The 17,280-nt window shown below is 39.9% G+C and overlaps 1 protein-coding gene across 1 annotated transcript in view; it reads left to right on the forward strand.

The window, feature by feature from the left end:
• Nucleotides 1–5,358: 5,358 nt before the first annotated feature.
• slc1a7a (solute carrier family 1 member 7a) overlaps nt 5,359–17,280 on the forward strand; it is a 28,226-nt gene continuing 16,304 nt past the window's right edge. The window contains exons 1-2 of the mRNA XM_026313408.1: nt 5,359–5,499; nt 11,312–11,391. Coding sequence (XP_026169193.1) covers nt 5,359–5,499; nt 11,312–11,391 — 221 coding nt within the window. The remainder of the gene's footprint in view (nt 5,500–11,311; nt 11,392–17,280) is intronic.

Below are 17,280 nucleotides of genomic sequence, written 5' to 3' on the forward strand. Positions count from 1 at the left end.
AAAGTAATTTCACATTTTACAAAGTGGTTATTACAGTCAGTAAAAACAAATGAAAACATAAAATCAAACATTTCTATAGATTATACCTTGTGATGAACATTATGATATAGGTCCAACTATCTCCCCTATGTGCACATGGAGAGGTTTATGAGACTAATCTGCTCCAGGCTCAAGGGCTCCCACTACAGTAACCATCCTCTGATATTACCAGTCTGTACATGAAAGATGGTTTTTCCATTCATTAGCATTATCCTTACATTCAGAGATTAGCATTGACCCTGCTGCCTTCTATCAATGGGCAGGCATTCGTACAGAAACTCGTGTGGAGGAAATCTTTAAGATGTAAAGAATGATGAAATACAGGAAAAGGTAATGTAACAATGAGAAAAACACTGAGTTATGGTTGGACAGAAAAAAAGGCTTGACCAGAGCAGATCTTGAATGTAGAGCTTTATTGGATTTTAAGAGATTTAAAAAGACAAACTGCTGAAATAAATATTTTAGCTTAAATGTCGCTCTGATTTTTCCATTCTTGATTGCCTGTGTGTCTGTTCACTAGGGTACAGCGATACCAAAAACATTTTTGCAAAAACTCAAGCTAACATAGGAGCTGCCAGAAGTAAGACAAATAATATTCAGCTGCATGATTTATGGGCACAAAGAGTAGACCAGTTAGTCAAAGAAAGTACTATCTCCTGCCACCTGACAATATTTTCCATCATAACATGAAATACAGTGATACTGCAAAAATCTGCATTTTTGGATACAAATGGGCAAAACGGCAGAGAGACAGTGACAGAGGGTTAAAATAAAAAGACAGGGATTTGAACACTGAACTGAATGTCAGACACACAGGTTATACAAGCTATGATTTCAGGACTTCATTAATTTAGTCTGATGAGAAAAATGAATTTAGCTGCTCCACTACAGCCCAATACACACCAGCCACATTGGTTTTCGGTCAGCAAAGCACCCAAATCTGCTAAATATTCCCTCTAGCATGATATGAAATAAAATATGTTGAACATGTCTGCCCCATCAAAATGAATGAGGAGCACACCAAGCTGGACTCCTCGCTCTAATCCCAGATTATCTCTCTGCCAGTTCAATCCAGAATGGGAGGGAAAAAATTGGCAGAAAAAAGGGGATTATTTGACAGTGGTGGGAGATTGTGGTTAGAAAACATATCTACTGTTCATTTTCATAAACACCACTCACCCTCACAAAGGTGCAGATGCAAACAGAAATCCAAATACAGGATTGCAATGACACATATGAACATTTACTCTACGTAACTTTAAAATGCACTGTGCACAAGTTCAGTCTTTTCACCACTTTGTTGAGTGTGCCAAATGACCACAGCAGTGACATCATCCCTGCCAGTGACACCTCACCCCCCCACCCCCATCTCACCACCTCACCCTCCCATCCATCTCTCCTCCCCTATCAGCCCACATAAATCATCAGTAAACATGCTCCGTCACTGTGCTCTGCCACATAACGGATGATGCTGTCCACCGCTGTACACAGTCTAGGTGGACAGCAATAGTCACCTGATACGTTTGCATTTCTTGCACTTGGTATTCCTGTCTTGTTTGTGTTGTTATGGGGACATGTATTACTTTCAACAGCAGGATTCATTTTACACTACCCAGAAACAGTACATCACTTTACATCTTGACATAGCTGTAATTCAAAACACAAATTAGTCCAAGAAATAATTTCATACACTATGCAATAAGACATACGGTCTACTGATTTGATGACACAGCACCAGCCTGTGATATCCTGACATTTTATGTTTTTATCCTTTGAAAAAATCAAAATAGGTTTGTGGAATAAAGTTGTACATTTCCAGTATGGTGTGAGTAAAATGCTGACAATGTCTTTTTAAATTTGACACATTTAAATCTTCCTGTTAGATGTTATCAAATTACTCACATTAATATTAATAAGCAGAAGCTGATGCAAACAGCTGGTGTTTGTCATATAACTGGTGAAAGCAACAGTATGCATGGGCTGAAGGGAAGAAGCTGCTGACTGCTTTGCTAATGGACGCATTACCACTCAAGATAAACATATACATGCATATATCTAACCAACCAACAGAGTCCATTGCAGCAGCCATTATATGCAGGCAAGGTGGACAAGCAGTCCAGGGTTCAGTAATGAAAGAAATCCAATTTTGATCAGCTTAATATTAAACATTATTGACTCATTAACATACACCCTGGGTCAGTCCCATTCCAATCTTTAGGATTAGCTCTGGATATCCACTCCCTGCGTGAGAGATTGAAACAACATTCCTAAACCTTGTTTCTTTATTCTCTAAGACTGAACACAGTAACTCAGTTATTTTGCACTGACATATTTTTATCATAGAGGTAAAAGACAAGAGATCTATCAATATCCACCCTATTTTCATTGATTTGAAACAGGTCAGCATGTCCCTTGGCTTGTCAGAGACTATGCTGTGAAAACTGCAATGTATCAGCTATAAAGGCTTTATTTCCATGTGAATTAGACTTTTTTCTGATCCACAACTACATTGGTCTGTGGCTTTTAAAGCCACTTATCCTCACCCATATCCAAGTCCATAACTTTAGCTATAAACGACAGCACATCCTGGGGCCTAGTTTGGGATTACACAGCGGCCTAACAGCAGATGTGCAATCTGGGATTACAATTAGAGTAACATCATACATTATGTGAAAGCTTGTTATGTTAACATAACATGAGAGCCTCCTATTTTCCCCATGTGTCACATGTCGCGTTGTTAATGGAAAGGAAATAAGATGTTTGCATTGTGCAGGATTCAGAGAAATAGATGTCTGAGATTTCACAGGCATGTGTCTGACGTATAGGTGAGGTCAGTCAGTTTGCACTCTTTTGTTGTATGTATTTCAAATCCAAGATTTGCAAAGTTCTTTCTTTTACAAATCTGTCTACTTTGGTTTCTCTAATTCTCTCCTCCCTTATTTGATCGCCATGACTGATCAGATCAAGAACATTCAACACTCAACACACAGTCACACGGTCTCTTTATAAAGTTGGAGATGAGAAACAGTTTTTTACACTACTAAGATGTGCTGCGATGATGATGATGCTCTGATGCTGTGTACTAAGTACAGACCATACAAAGACTGCAGAACAGCTAAATGACTGAAGTCCATCAGAATTTGTAACAATGGAGGAATTCATCATAGGGAATACATCACCTAATACTTTTTACCACAGTGTCCTGGAGGAACAAATAAGAAATGAGGTGAAAGATAGCGAGGCAAGACTCACCAGGAGTCAAACTGAGGGCAGAGTCCACCTGAATATCCATGAGGATTTGTAGCAGACTACCTTGATGAGAAGGGGCAGGTGCAGAAAACAGTCACTGACAAAGACCAGGAACAGTGAACTCAGACCAACAACACCCAGGATCTGCAGATCAAATTTGAATTCATGAATAAACAGAAAAAGGCCAGTCAGACTCACCTGCAGGAGGAAAATAAACTGACTGCTGCTCTGTAGGAAGCGAAGATCAGCTGCAGAGTGAACATCTTCAGTGGCAGCAGGATAAAAACAACTCGATGACTGCTCTGGAGGAGGCAGAGCAGCAGTTAAAATCCAAACATCTCCAGTGGCAGCAGGACAAGCTTTCCCTCCAGGCAGAGCTGGAAACATCCCAAAATTGCTGCGTTTCCCAACAGAAAAGAGAAAAGAGAACACAAAGCTTAAGGCTGCTCTAAACACAGTCAGATCAGCTGGAGACTGAACATCTTCAATGGCAGTGGGAGAAAACCTCCCTGATGGAGGAGATGGAAAAAGCAGATAACTTCAACAAAACTCTGCAGGAAAAGGAGCAGCAGTGGGACACAACAGAGCAGTCTCTGAGAGCACAACTGGAAGCACTCAAGAACAAACTGGCCAATAAGAAAAACAAATGGCACAGAAGATTAATCCTCAGCTTCAGGATTCCATGATCAGCAACATAAAACACAAATACATCTGTAAAATGTTGTCTCGGGGTTAAGGCTTGTTTGTACACCCAAAAAAGTGACGTCAAGGGCGACATGGTGGAAAGTGGCTGTCACTGTTGCCTCACAACTAGATGCTGATCACTCCCTGCGATTCTGATACTGTACATCCCTGTATATGTACCACTACCTTAAAACCAAGATACGAAAATGTGCATTATTTGGATTTTTTGGAATATTAATTAAAGAGATAATTATTCACCTTCAGTATTCAATGGGAAGTCACAGAATGAGGAAAGATTCAAATCACTGTAGCTAAAATATACTGATATTTTTCCTGGATTTACAAATCAAAATATACAAAGGACATCACTGCACATACAGTACAGACAGTAGAATAAAAAACATGCTGATCTTTTTTTTTTCTTTTTCTTTCATTGCCATGATCATAGCCACTGTAGCTTATTTTGAGTCAACCAACACAGTGAGTATAGGACTGGTTGTCAACATCACAAATATAAATCCTCACCAGCCTTATCCAAACAGAAAGTCAGATTAGCATTTACCTCAGTTATGCAGAACACAGTGAATGTCATGATCTGTCCACATCGCATAAGTACGCTCAACCTCTGAACCTGTCAAACTATTACCCACAGACTACTACCTATAAAGTATATCAGTACTCTAAGTATTGTTTTTTTTTTTTGTTGTTTTTTTTTGGTTTTGTTTTTGATGGCCTGGAACAATCCACTGTCCAATTGTTCAGAGAGCTCTCTAATCCAGCCTTAGATCTGAGTCGTGCAGCGCAGGCTAATAGGATCGTAGTATTAACCCTGATGACAATACCACCAGCTGTCGCAGAGCCCCCTGTTGGCCACCAGGAGGACTACGTTTGTGGTGGAGGTGGGGGGAGAAAGACAGAGAGGGAGGTGACTGACAGAGAGAGAGACAGAGACAGAGAGAGACAGAGATTTTAGTCTCATGTGGAATAGCCGAAGAAGCAGCTGGGAGGAAGAACACAGAAACTCCTGAAGTGCTTTATTTTGTGAAGACTACCTCTTTCATTTTATGTTTCACTTCCCTCCGTTAATGAAATTACTTTTTTTTTTTTTTTTTTTTTTACATTATTTTGTCCTTTTCCAACCTTGGTTGTATCTTCAGTCACAATCCCACCTTCTTCTTGATTAGTCTCTATTCTCTCTATCCTGCGTTACCTGCTGACTCCTCTACCTCTCGCAGTGTGGTGGCAGCTGTTGGCTCTCTACTGGCTCTCTATGGCTGAATAGTTGACAAAGAGGGGCCTACTTTGGTGGTTTTATCTGAGGGGGATTGTGAAGTTGCAGACGGGACCAGGACAAGAAGGAGGAGGAGGAGGAGGAGGTGGAGGAGGATGGCGGTGGCTCTGGATGAAGTGTGGGGGCGGGTGAAGAATGTCTGCAAGCAGAACGGACTGCTCATTCTGTCTGTGCTGGCCGTGGTCATTGGCTGCCTGCTGGGCTTCTTCCTCAGAGGCAAGCAGCTCTCCGAGCAGGTCAGTTGGTTAAAAGCCCTCCCTCTCACCCACCTGCCTAAGTTATCACCCCCATCAAGTCCCTCTGCGTGGCCCCCTGTCTCATTCTTAAATGGAGAGATGGATTCAGACACCACAACCCCTAATACAAGACAATCCCTGTTTCCTACATCTTCCTGTTTATCTCCACCCTTGTGCAGCACATAAAATTTTCAGTCACACACAGTACTGATATATTTTTACCACAAACCATACCCTAACCTTACACTTACACTAACTTTAACCTGAAAAACAAGTATTATCTGCAAAATGAATCTTTAAAAGTGTGGGTACTTTTTTTATTCCCTGATAGTAAAGTACCCATGATGAAATAAATACACAGTACACACACACTTGACCAAAATAAGTTTTTAAAGCAGTTTCCTGTGGTACATCCATTTAATTCTATTAAAACACAGGCTCCATCAGGGCCATGTAATGAATTGATCAAACAGATGAATGAGCACGGGGCTGTACCATTGGCTGTTCAGTAGTGACTACACACATTGGGACTGCAAAAGAGACTTAAAAACATAGGCTTAAAAAGCCTTTGTAGTCAGCTGTTGATGAGAAAATCAGAAAAGCACCACATGAAAGTGGTTAGCTTGCTCCTACAATGGTTCAGACTCCAAAAACCAATTTGGCTGTTTTAGCTGGAACACCATAATGGACATCCCAGCAGCAAAGGAATAGGTTTTTTCTGCCTCTTTGTGAAATGTCATCAGTCGCTCAGATTGCCTACAGCCTTTCAGCTAGACTCAGTGCACCCATGGAAATGGATTGCCAGTAGGGAGATCAATCACACACAAAGTCAACAATCGACCACTCGTGTTTACTTAATGTATGTAATTCACACAAAACTGAATGGAAAGTGGAACGAAATAGTTGGAATTTAGAGAATGCTCAAATGCTCCCGACAAGTAACATTCATGAGTGAATAACATTTCTGCAAGCAACTGGGTAATTATTTTATGGACTTTGTGTTCGATAATGACGCTCACCGTTGTATTTGTGAACTGCTAACAAAGCATGTGCCAACTTAAAGTTAAAGATGCCTGGAGCACAAAAGATTTCATCCAAACATTTTTCCCGTTGGATGTGATGGACATATGTGGGCTTTGTTCGTTCTGTATGGCGTAAGAAATGTGTTGGTATTGCACATGCATTGTTGAGCATGCATGGACCATCAAAAATGAGTTTCTAACAGGAGACAAGAGAACTTCAGATGTGCGTGATTTGGCCATGTGTTGCATAGGTATTAAATGACTGCCCTGAGCAGCGACACCTTTTAGAGGAGTCAGAGTGCATATAAATAAACTCGTATTTATACAAATGGAAAACCTTTGTCTGATGGAGCTTACAGCAGCATCAGCGCAATAAAGAGAAGACTAGGTCACAGTATGCTCCCACATGAGCTAGTCTATGTGGTGGAGTAGCGCAAGTGCCAATAATAGCTTGTAAATCTGCGTCCATTATCTCCATTTTCTACAACTGCTACCTCTTCAGGGTCACAGGTTCACCAGAACCACTGGGCTGAAATCAGCACAGTGAACTGACTTTCCTGTCGTTTCCTTGTAGAGGCTCAACAGCACTAGATTACAAGAATTAAATAAAGTGTGAGTATTCGACTGCAAGCAAATCTGTGTCTGTTTTGGTTCCAGCTTCATTTAACAAATTTGTGCTCCACGTGAGAGTTTGCTCATAGTGAGCAGTTATACAGTGGGAAGGAGATACATTGCCACACTCTCAAAACTTCATTAAATCCAATCTGTTTAGAGAACATTCGTCAAAAGCTGCACAGGTCAGACTGCTAATATGTGCAAATTCACATAATTCAACACACTAAAATGTGTAAAAAGTGAAGGGGTCTGAAAGCCAGTGTTCAGTGTGGGATGAACGACATGAGATGCAGCTTAAAGCTCCAGAAGGAATGTAGTAAGTGGAAACTGAGTAAAACAGGTTAGGGTGAACGTGGTTTTCAATGGAAAAACAATTTCAGTGTCTCTGTAACAGACACAATAAGCTGGGACTGTGGTCAGCTGGCCAGGCAATCTACCCACCTGAGCCTGCCAGGATGATTTTTGCTCCCTCAGCAGAGTATTAACAGCCTGAGGACTGCCACTCAACAGTCCTGAGCACATTGACCTTCAAGTGAGCAAGTCATGTTCACGATCAAATGTGAGAGATGTTGACGACATGAATTGTTGAATTGCTCACAAAATATATGAGTGGGGTCTGGTCAAATGACCTCAGGACAAAACACCAAATATATAAAGAGCTCCTTTATTCTGAACAAAGTCTGAACAGAGTCTTTTCAAAAGAAAATTTTAAAAAGACCTTGAAGGAAACACTATTCACTAGTTGAGTGCCTTAAATCACAACTATAGTGGCTTCCTGTTTAATTAAGAACACAAAATGAAATAAACCAATAAAATACATTTCAAATACCATGAATGGCAATAACAACCAATGGTCATCATCTCTGTAGGCCTGCAAGGTCATTCGGCTTGTTCCAAAAGCCTCAGGTATGGTCTTCTGCTTGGTTTGCCTTGCAGATAAGAAGAACTTCTGGTTTCCTGTTCACGTATTTACAGTCCACCTAGCCCTCTTTAGCTACTGCCTACTAAAAGCAGAAAAGATGCTTAGAAAATGCCATCGCCCCCTAGTGGAAAGGAGAAACAGCTTCTATCCATTTTTTCACCCGGCTACATATGACTTTTTTTTTTAAAAATGTGTCACATATGAAAAGGATTTCATTAACCTGGAAAGAGTATAATATATAATTCAGAGTACTTAAAATCCTTCATTTTACCTGATGACAAAAAAAGGTAAGATGGCAGATTAAATAAAAGAAAAGCAAAACAAACAAAAGGTTAAAAAAATATGTAAGATGTATATTTCATGTTTAGCACAGATCCACTGGATTTAAAATAAAAATTAAATTAAAAACTATGGCAAACTAGCTGGTCTTAAAAAAAGTAAATTAGTGCAGCAAAATAGCTCAAGTACAAGAATATTCCTTACTGCTCCACCAGCTCAATGTATTATTTCAGTCCATCCATCATCTATACCCACTTATTCCTTAAATAAGGTCCCAGGGATCTGCTGGAGCCTATCCCAGCTCTCTTTGGGTGAAAGGCAGGGGTCCACCCTGGACAGGTCACCAGTCCATCACAGGGCCACATAGAGACAAACAACCTCACACACTCACACTCACTCCTATGGGCAATTTAGAGTCACCAATCAACCTGACATACATGTTTTTGGACTGTGGGAGGAAACCTGAGTACCTGGAGAAAACCCACACAAGCACAGGGAGAACATGCAGACTCCACACAGAAAGGCCCCTGATGGGTTTCAAACCAGGAACCTTCTTGCTGTGAGGCAACAGTGCTAACCACTACTTGCTACATTATTTCAGTCTATTCTCCTAAATACTCACAGTCCTGCCAGGGGATTTTCTCAAATTAAATATGGGCTTGACTCTGCTGTCAAGCTGCAACTGACAAAGTGTGTTTGTCATAACAGTCAGTGTTGGAAACATCAGTCAGATCCAGCAGGATTTAATCAAAGGTTGGAGGCATGCATGTAAAGACAAGCTTCATGCATTTATACATAGCTACATGTACACAGACACATATACAGTACATATACCAGCAGACCTAGTGTGTGTGTGTATGTGTGTGTACCAAATGTACAGCAGAAACAGCCAGTGTGTTTGTTCCACTGTTAGCAGATGCCACGGCGCAGTGACAGCTGTGTTTGTCCTTAGTACACACACACACCCACACACACACACACACACACACACACACACACTATTTTCACAAACTGACATACAGCAGAAAACAAATGTACCACTCCACCCCTCCTCCCAGACACACTCTCAATCCATTTGACCTAAAAGCTTCCTCCCAGAACAGAAGCAGAACTGAATCAAAAAGCTTTTATTGCTCCATTGTCTCACTGCACAGATGTGCTTAAATTTCACTTTTTCATTTCCAACTTTTTACCTTTGTTTTATTTTCCCATTGGCTTTTCCCCACATGGCTTACTCATATGGTGTTTGCATTGTTAATAACTAATAACAATGGGTGCAAATGTAATTTCAGATTTTGACAGCATTTAAAATGTGTACTGTTTAATTAACGTAGTCACAGTCTCCATTATCAGACTGTACTATGTTTGACCTGATTGACAGCAGACCAACTAACATTTGTGTTGCCAGTTCCTGTTTGGAAAACCTTTGTTAAACCATAGATTTTATTAAAATGCTGGTTTTAGTTAATACATATTAGCACTATTTAAGGTTGGTTTGGCTAAGCCATTGTTAAGATAAAACAAATATTATTACATTAACATTCATTTGGACTTGTATGTTTCCAGCTACCTGACAAGTATAAGTCTCCAGTCTTGGCCTTTATCGCTTGGAGTGAAAAACATCCAACATTTGAGCTGTGAAATGTCATGTTCACTGGGTAGTCTCTAACTTTGGTCCGCCTGCTTTTTGTTGCCCAGCATGTAGTGTGCTTTTAGTGTCTCTGCAACACTTTCCCATGTCCCCTCTGCATTTCTAGAGTATGAAAGTGGTTCAGATTCAGTCTGGGAAGAATCCTGATCAGCTCCCTAGACCACCTCTTATAAACGTTAGATCAGCAGTAGTTGCACTTGGTGCTCTTTTGATCTCTTCTAATTATGAGCCTCTTGACTTTTTCTATCCATATCCAAATGAGTGAGGGCCGGAACATAAATTCACTGGTAATTTATAATCAAATCATTTACTTTTCCATATAATACAAGTACAGTACATATAACTAAGTCCATTGCTGTCACATGACCTGTATTAATGTCTGTTACCACCTTCAGAGACAGTACAGTCAGATGAAACAATCAACAAGTCTTTGTCAGAAATAATTCATAGTTTCTACTCAAACCCATAAATCCAGTTGTGCAAAAGCATGACTGCTTTTATGAAGAGTTACAAAAGGTGATGAGAAACCTGAATACACAGTGCAGCTCAGTGCTCTTATTTTCAATCCCAGTTAAATCACACAATTAAATAATAAAGTTGTTAAATAATATATGACCTTCTCTAACACTTTGGTCCAGACTGAAATATCTCAGGCAGTTGCTGGATAGAGTGTGCCATATTGCACAGGCATTCATTTTTTAGCAGCATGCTAACAGGTTAGCATGCTAAACTAAGATGGAGCATGACAAACATTATACCTACAGTGATAATGTGAGTGTGTGAGTGTGTTATTATTAGTCTTTAGCTGAAAACAGTGGGTTCTGGTATTAGTAATTGTATGCCTGGCAGTTTTACAATTAAACATTTTGGTGAAAATAAAATCTACAGAGCTACAGAGGTTTTATCATCTGCATGACGTGAAGCAGGCAGTTAGTGCCAGTTTTTCAGTAGAGGCAACATTTTTTTGTGCAGCAAGGTCATCCATGTTTTATATAAGAGCAATATAGTCTAAAAGCCAATTACTGCAAAATATTTGGTCTTTTTTCTGTCAGATGTCCATTTACGTTTCAGTTCTACAAGTTACAAAAGCGACTCAAAGAAGAATGTTACTTTTGTGACATTTTCCACTTAAAAATATATGTCACTTTCACAACAGACTGGAGTGCAGTGTCAAAACAATTACTATGTTTATCTACAGTTGTCACTGACACAAACAGGAACCATGCAAGTCACCACATCGAGCAAAATACTTCCATATATGTAATTAGCTGTTATTGTAATGGTTTGTGCTCTAAACAATGTGTTCTCCTCTGCCTCATGCAGGAGGTGAAGTACTTCCAGTTTCCCGGAGAGCTGCTAATGAGGATGTTGAAAATGTTAATTTTGCCCCTCGTCGTATCCAGGTAAGAGGTAGACACACACACACACACACACACACACATACACAGACATACAACGTTTTATTGACGTGCATGTCAAATGGCAAACTTGATAAAAGAGTTGTGTGGTTATTTAAGTGGATGTTGATTTTTCAAGGATTTGCTTGAGGATTCAATAACTAAAAGGAGAAGCATAAAACAGAATCATTACATTTACTTTGATCCTTTCATCATCTCCATAGATATTAAGTTTATATGCTCATATGGTTCTATCACTTTGGATGTAGCACAGTAATAATATTTTGAGAACCTAGGGCCCCATGTGCCTTATCTCTTCTTTCTGAAAAGATGAAACAAAAAAAATGAGCTACAGTATTTGAATGTTCTCCATCACAATCAAATTAAAGCCAAATAAATTAAAATTTTGCTTAGCTACAGGGAAATTCAGTTCTGAATGTTTGTCCTTATGTATCTCAACAAGATTACAAGTCTTATTGTGTATAACACAGAGAGTCATTTTTTAAAATTGCAAAATAAATCTTCCATAAACACCTGGATACTGTAAGAAAATAGCAATGTACAGTGGGTACGGAAAGTATTCAGACCCCTTTAAATTTTTCACTCTTTGTGTCATTGCAGCCATTTGCCAAAATCAAAAAAGTTCATTTTATTTCTCATTAATGTACACTCAGCACCCCATCTTGACAGAAAAAACCAGAAATGTAGAAATTTTTGCAAATTTATTAAAAAAGAAAAACTGAAATCTCACATGGTCATAAGTATTCAGACCCTGTGCTCAGTATTGAGTAGAAGCACCATTTTGAGCTAGTACAGCCATGAGTCTTCTTGGGAATGATGCAACAACTTTTTCAAACCTGGATTTGGGGATCCTCTGCCATTCTTCCTTGCAGATCCTCTCCAGTTCTGTCAGGTTGGATGGTGAACGTTGGTGGACAGCCATTTTCAGGTCTCTCCAGAGATGCTCAATTGGGTTTAGGTCAGGGCTCTGGCTGGGCCAGTCAAGAACGGTCACAGAGTTGTTCCGAAGCCACCCCTTTGTTATTTTAGCTGTGTGCTTAGGGTCATTGTCCTGTTGAAAGGTGAACCTTCGGCCCAGTCTGAGGTCCTGAGCACTCTGGAAGAAGTTTTCTTCCAGGATATCTCTGTACTTGGCCACATTCATCTTTCCTTCAGTTGCAACCAGTCGTCCTGTCCCTGCAGCTGAAAAACACCCCCACAACATGATGCTCCCACCACCATGTTTCACTGTAGGGATTGTATTGGGCAGGTGATGAGCAGTGCCTGGTTTTCTCCACACATACCGCTTAGAATTAACGCCAAAAAGTTCAATCTTGGTCTCATCAGACCAGAGAATCTTATTTCTCATAGTCTGGGAGTCCTTCATGTGTTTTTTGGCAAACTCTATGCGGGCTTTCATGTGTCTTGCACTGAGGAGAGGCTTCCGTTGGGCCACTCTGCCATAAAGCCCCGACTGGTGGCGGTTGACTTTGTGGAACTTTCTCCCATCTCCCTACTGCATCTCTGGAGCTCAGCCACAGTGATCTTTGGGTTCTTCTTTACCTCTCTCACCAAGGCTCTTCTCCCACGATTGCTCAGTTTGTCTGGACGGCCAGGTCTAGGAAGAGTTCTGGTCGTCCCAAACTTTTTCCATTTGAGGATTATGGAGGCCACTGTGCTCTTAGGAACCTTGAGTGCTGCAGAAATTCTTTTGTAACCTTGGCCAGATCTGTGCCTTGCCACAATTCTGTCTCTGAGCTCCTTGGGCAGTTCCTTCGACCTCATGATTCTCATTTGCTCTGACATGCACTGTGAGCTGTAAGGTCTTATATAGACAGGTGTGTGCCTTTCCTAATCAAGTCCAGTCAGTTTAATTAAACACAGCTGGACTCCAATGAAGGAGCAGAACCATCTCAAGGAGGATCAGAAGAAATGGACAGCATGTGAGTTAAATATGAGTGTCACTGCAAAGGGTCTGAATACTTATGACCATGTGATATTTCAGTTTTTCTTTTTTAATAAATTTGCAAAAATTTCTACATTTCTGGGTTTTTCTGTCAAGATGGGGTGCTGAGTGTATATTAATGAGAAATAAAATGAACTTTTTTGATTTTGGCAAATGGCTGCAATGACACAAAGAGTGAAAAATTTAGAGGGGTCTGAATACTTTCCGTACCCACTGTATCCTGCACTTCTAGGTCTATTTTGTTGTTTGTCATGGCTGCCGTGTGCGTCATGCACCTTTTGCCCTGATTTACCTTTGTTCAGCTTTTCATTTAACCCCTCCCTGGCCCGCCAAGCCAATCAGCTGTCCTCAGTGCCCATCTCTTCCGTATGTAACAGGCAAAATATAGTAAACATCACTATACATGCAGTACTTTAGGTGAAAGGTGTTGCTATAAAACCTAAACTCAGAAAATGGCTTTTTAAACATGACGGTGCCTGTACACCCATTTTCAGCAACAAAGCAATTCAAAAATACATAAAAAACACTTTGTGACAAGACATGAGAAACATGCCCATTTAAAAAGAAAACTGCACATATAATAATAATAGAAAAAGACAGAAAGAGATTTAACAAAGAGTAAAACAAAATCTAAAATACAATTGTGCAAAATTTAAACAAAATAAACAAGACAGCAGGATTTACAAGTGTAAGATATAAACAAATATTCCCAAATTTTATCTAAGGCAGTGGCAAATACAGAAGGTGTAAGTCTTGATTAAAAACAATTGAGAACTGAAGCAGATGGATTTATCTTATTATGAACCTTTACTCATGAATGAAATAAAACCTCACGGTTCCACTGTCAATTTATGTTTCAAATCATGTCTTCTCCCTACAGCATCATGAGTTTTATATGTAGTCTAGTGAGTTTGGCGCTCAGGCTGTGCGTGTCTGCATGGTGATTAATGCAGATAAAAAACACATGACAGATGAGATTTTTATTGCACACAAAAACCCTTTTTGTTTTAAAGATCAAGGATCACAGAGAAGTAAACCTGTTGCCCTTTTATAGCTTTGGATGCATTCTTAGAAGCGCACAGGATGCCAGCTTCTCCAGTTTGACTATTTTAGGCTCAAGGCGCTTAGTTGCCTGCATGGGGTCAGTGATGTCCAACACAGAAAAAAAACTGCCAAAACAAATCATGCAAACGCACTGGTTACATGCAGGCTGCTTTGTGCAATAAGCTACTTACAATCTATGCAACAGCAAAGACTGGATGAGAAGTTAATCCTCCCTCCCTCTCTTTCTCTCCCTCTGTCAGTGTTTCTGTGGATTTCTCTTGTATATTCTCTTGTGGGTTTCTCTTGTATATTCCTCTTTCTGTCTTGTTCTATTTTGTCTAAGCACAAATCCATAATAGGCCCAGTAAGTATGTGTTTGGGCACTTACGTCTGGTCATGGTTCACTTCCCCAGTTCCACAGATTCAGAGCAGGTTTCCTGCCAAACGTGAGGCACGTGAGGGTGCAAGGATGTTAATTACATCTAATCTGAAGAAGTGCATGCAGGCAGGGCACCAATGTTAGCTAAGTTCAATGAACCACTTTAGCACACGGGAACGTAAAAGCAATCAGGGCAAACTTTCAATGCTCAGAGCACGGGCTCAGGTCCTGGAACTCCAGCTGAGTGCGCAACCCACTCAATGTTCCTGGTGTCTGCCTGCACCTCAGTGGAGGCAATAATGTCTAATGAATGTGGAAGGCATGTCTTGTTACTTCACAGCTGTTGTGTTTGGACTAATTGCTCTCCACCTGCTCCCACCCACTTGCAGACAATTTGCTGATAGTCTGCATATCTTTGCAACACTGCAAAGCTGCATGCCCGATCCAGCCACAGACACAAACACGCTCTTGTGCCATGCTCACTGATGACGGCAGAGCATATCTGGATCGGGATGCACAGCTTGGCTGGTTGACATGGTGCATGGTACAGTGAGGCTTATCTAGGGGTGAATATCCGCCCCAGCCCTATAGCCTAACTGTCCCCATTTTTTTCCCCCTCCCAGGCCATCTGTGCACCAGCCAAAGCGGAAACCAGATTAACCCATGAACACTTCATGTAGAATCAATGGCCGCTGCGCTTACTGCGTCCTTATGTTCAATGTTTCATTTATTTAGGGGATAATAATTAATACATAGTATTATACAGAACTAGATGCTGAAAAAATATATTTATTATTCAGTCATTTGTGGTTTTATAATTAACATTCTGTTGTTATTATTATTATTATTATTATGACCTGTTTCACCAGTGCTAAGGTGAAGACCAGTTTTAATGATATGCAACAGCCATGCAAACATATGGCTTATATAAACCATCACTTACACTTACATGTGTATTTGTGTGAAATCTCAGTGAGGTGTAAATGAGATTTTCCAGCCAACGGTGACTAACAATGCTGTGATATGAGCTCCTATAGCTTTTACTTTATTATGTGTTTTTTCTGTATTTGACTCATGTGCCAAATGCTCAGTCACACAACGAAGAAAAAATAATTGGCAAAAACAGATCTGAGTTTTTGTCCGCAGGGTATTTATAAGGTCTGGATGTAGTGTACTGTAAATCACATATTGTTAAAATATGTTTTGTCTGAGTGTGAAACTACTCTAAATATAAATGAAATCTCCTCAAGGCATAAGAAGAATTTGTGCATTTTGAACAAAACCTAAATTAATTTAATCTATTTTGTAATTCTATTGTTCACCTTTCAAACTTTCAAATTACTTCCATTGTGATTTCAGAATAAAACAATGGCTGTGGCAGAGGAAGTGTTAATCATGTTTTTGCAGGGTGATTAATCACCCAGGGAAGCCTGGAAGCCAAATCATTTGCTGTAACATTTTCTTTTCACTGAAGAAGAGAAAGTTGAGATAAAAATGAGCAATAGTAATTTTCTTGAGACAGCACTAATGTCCAGGTGAGAGTGGAGGAATCATTATAGATTATTATAACCAAATTTAAATCCCTGTACTCTTTTCTGTAGATGTCTGGGTGGCTCAGTGGGTTTGGGAGCGTGTCATGTGCCCATCAAGTCACACTGTGATGGTTAATAGTCAAGCTGCAGAAGTGTCCTCATGCCACAGTCGAGCAGGATGTGATGTGTGTGTCTCTTCAGCCTGATGCAGCCTGATAAGTTTTATTTGTTATCAGATACAATGAGGAGGCCAGATTTAATTTCTTAATAATATTATAGATGATTTATCATGTAGTCCCTTTGTGTCTGTGCTCATGGAAAAAAGTCTAATCATCTAGTGAGAGTCAGATTAGGGTTGGTCTCAATGGTAGTGACACCCCTCTCGTGTGTGTGTGTGTGTGTGTGTGTGTGTGTGTGTGTGTGTGTGTGTGTGTGTGTGTGTGTGTGTGTGTGTGTGTGTGCGCGCGCGTGTGTGAGTGAGTGTGTGAAAACAAACGTTTTGTAATGCTAACAAACCAATAGGTTTATTAACAGTGTTACTTGATTTCTGAGTTTGTAATGTGTAATATAATGATACATTATATTTGCAATAAATCCATAATAGCATATTTAATAACAGTATCATTTGAGAGCTCACCTGAAGCCCTGAAGGTTCAGCTGCCTCTCCTTCAATCTGTCCTGTGGCATCTTCACTTTATGTTGGAGTTTCCTACATATAATAAAATTAAGCATTTGTTTGATGACAATTTAAAAAATGATTGAACATGATCTTATAAAACCAATGTGTTAAAATGTTAATTTTTTTTCTGACAAAATAGACAGAAGCTATATTTCAAACATCAGCTTATATTTGCTGAACATTCGAAACAACCAAAGACAGGGTTAGCCTGCTAATTAACATTAGGTAACATAGTTAACATGAGTTGAAAGTGTGTGAAAACGTGTATAGATGGGTGATGTTAGTGTAGCCACTA

The sequence above is a fragment of the Mastacembelus armatus genome, chromosome 17, assembly GCF_900324485.2.
Source record: "Mastacembelus armatus chromosome 17, fMasArm1.2, whole genome shotgun sequence".
In the NCBI taxonomy this organism is placed as follows: Eukaryota; Metazoa; Chordata; class Actinopteri; order Synbranchiformes; family Mastacembelidae; genus Mastacembelus; species Mastacembelus armatus.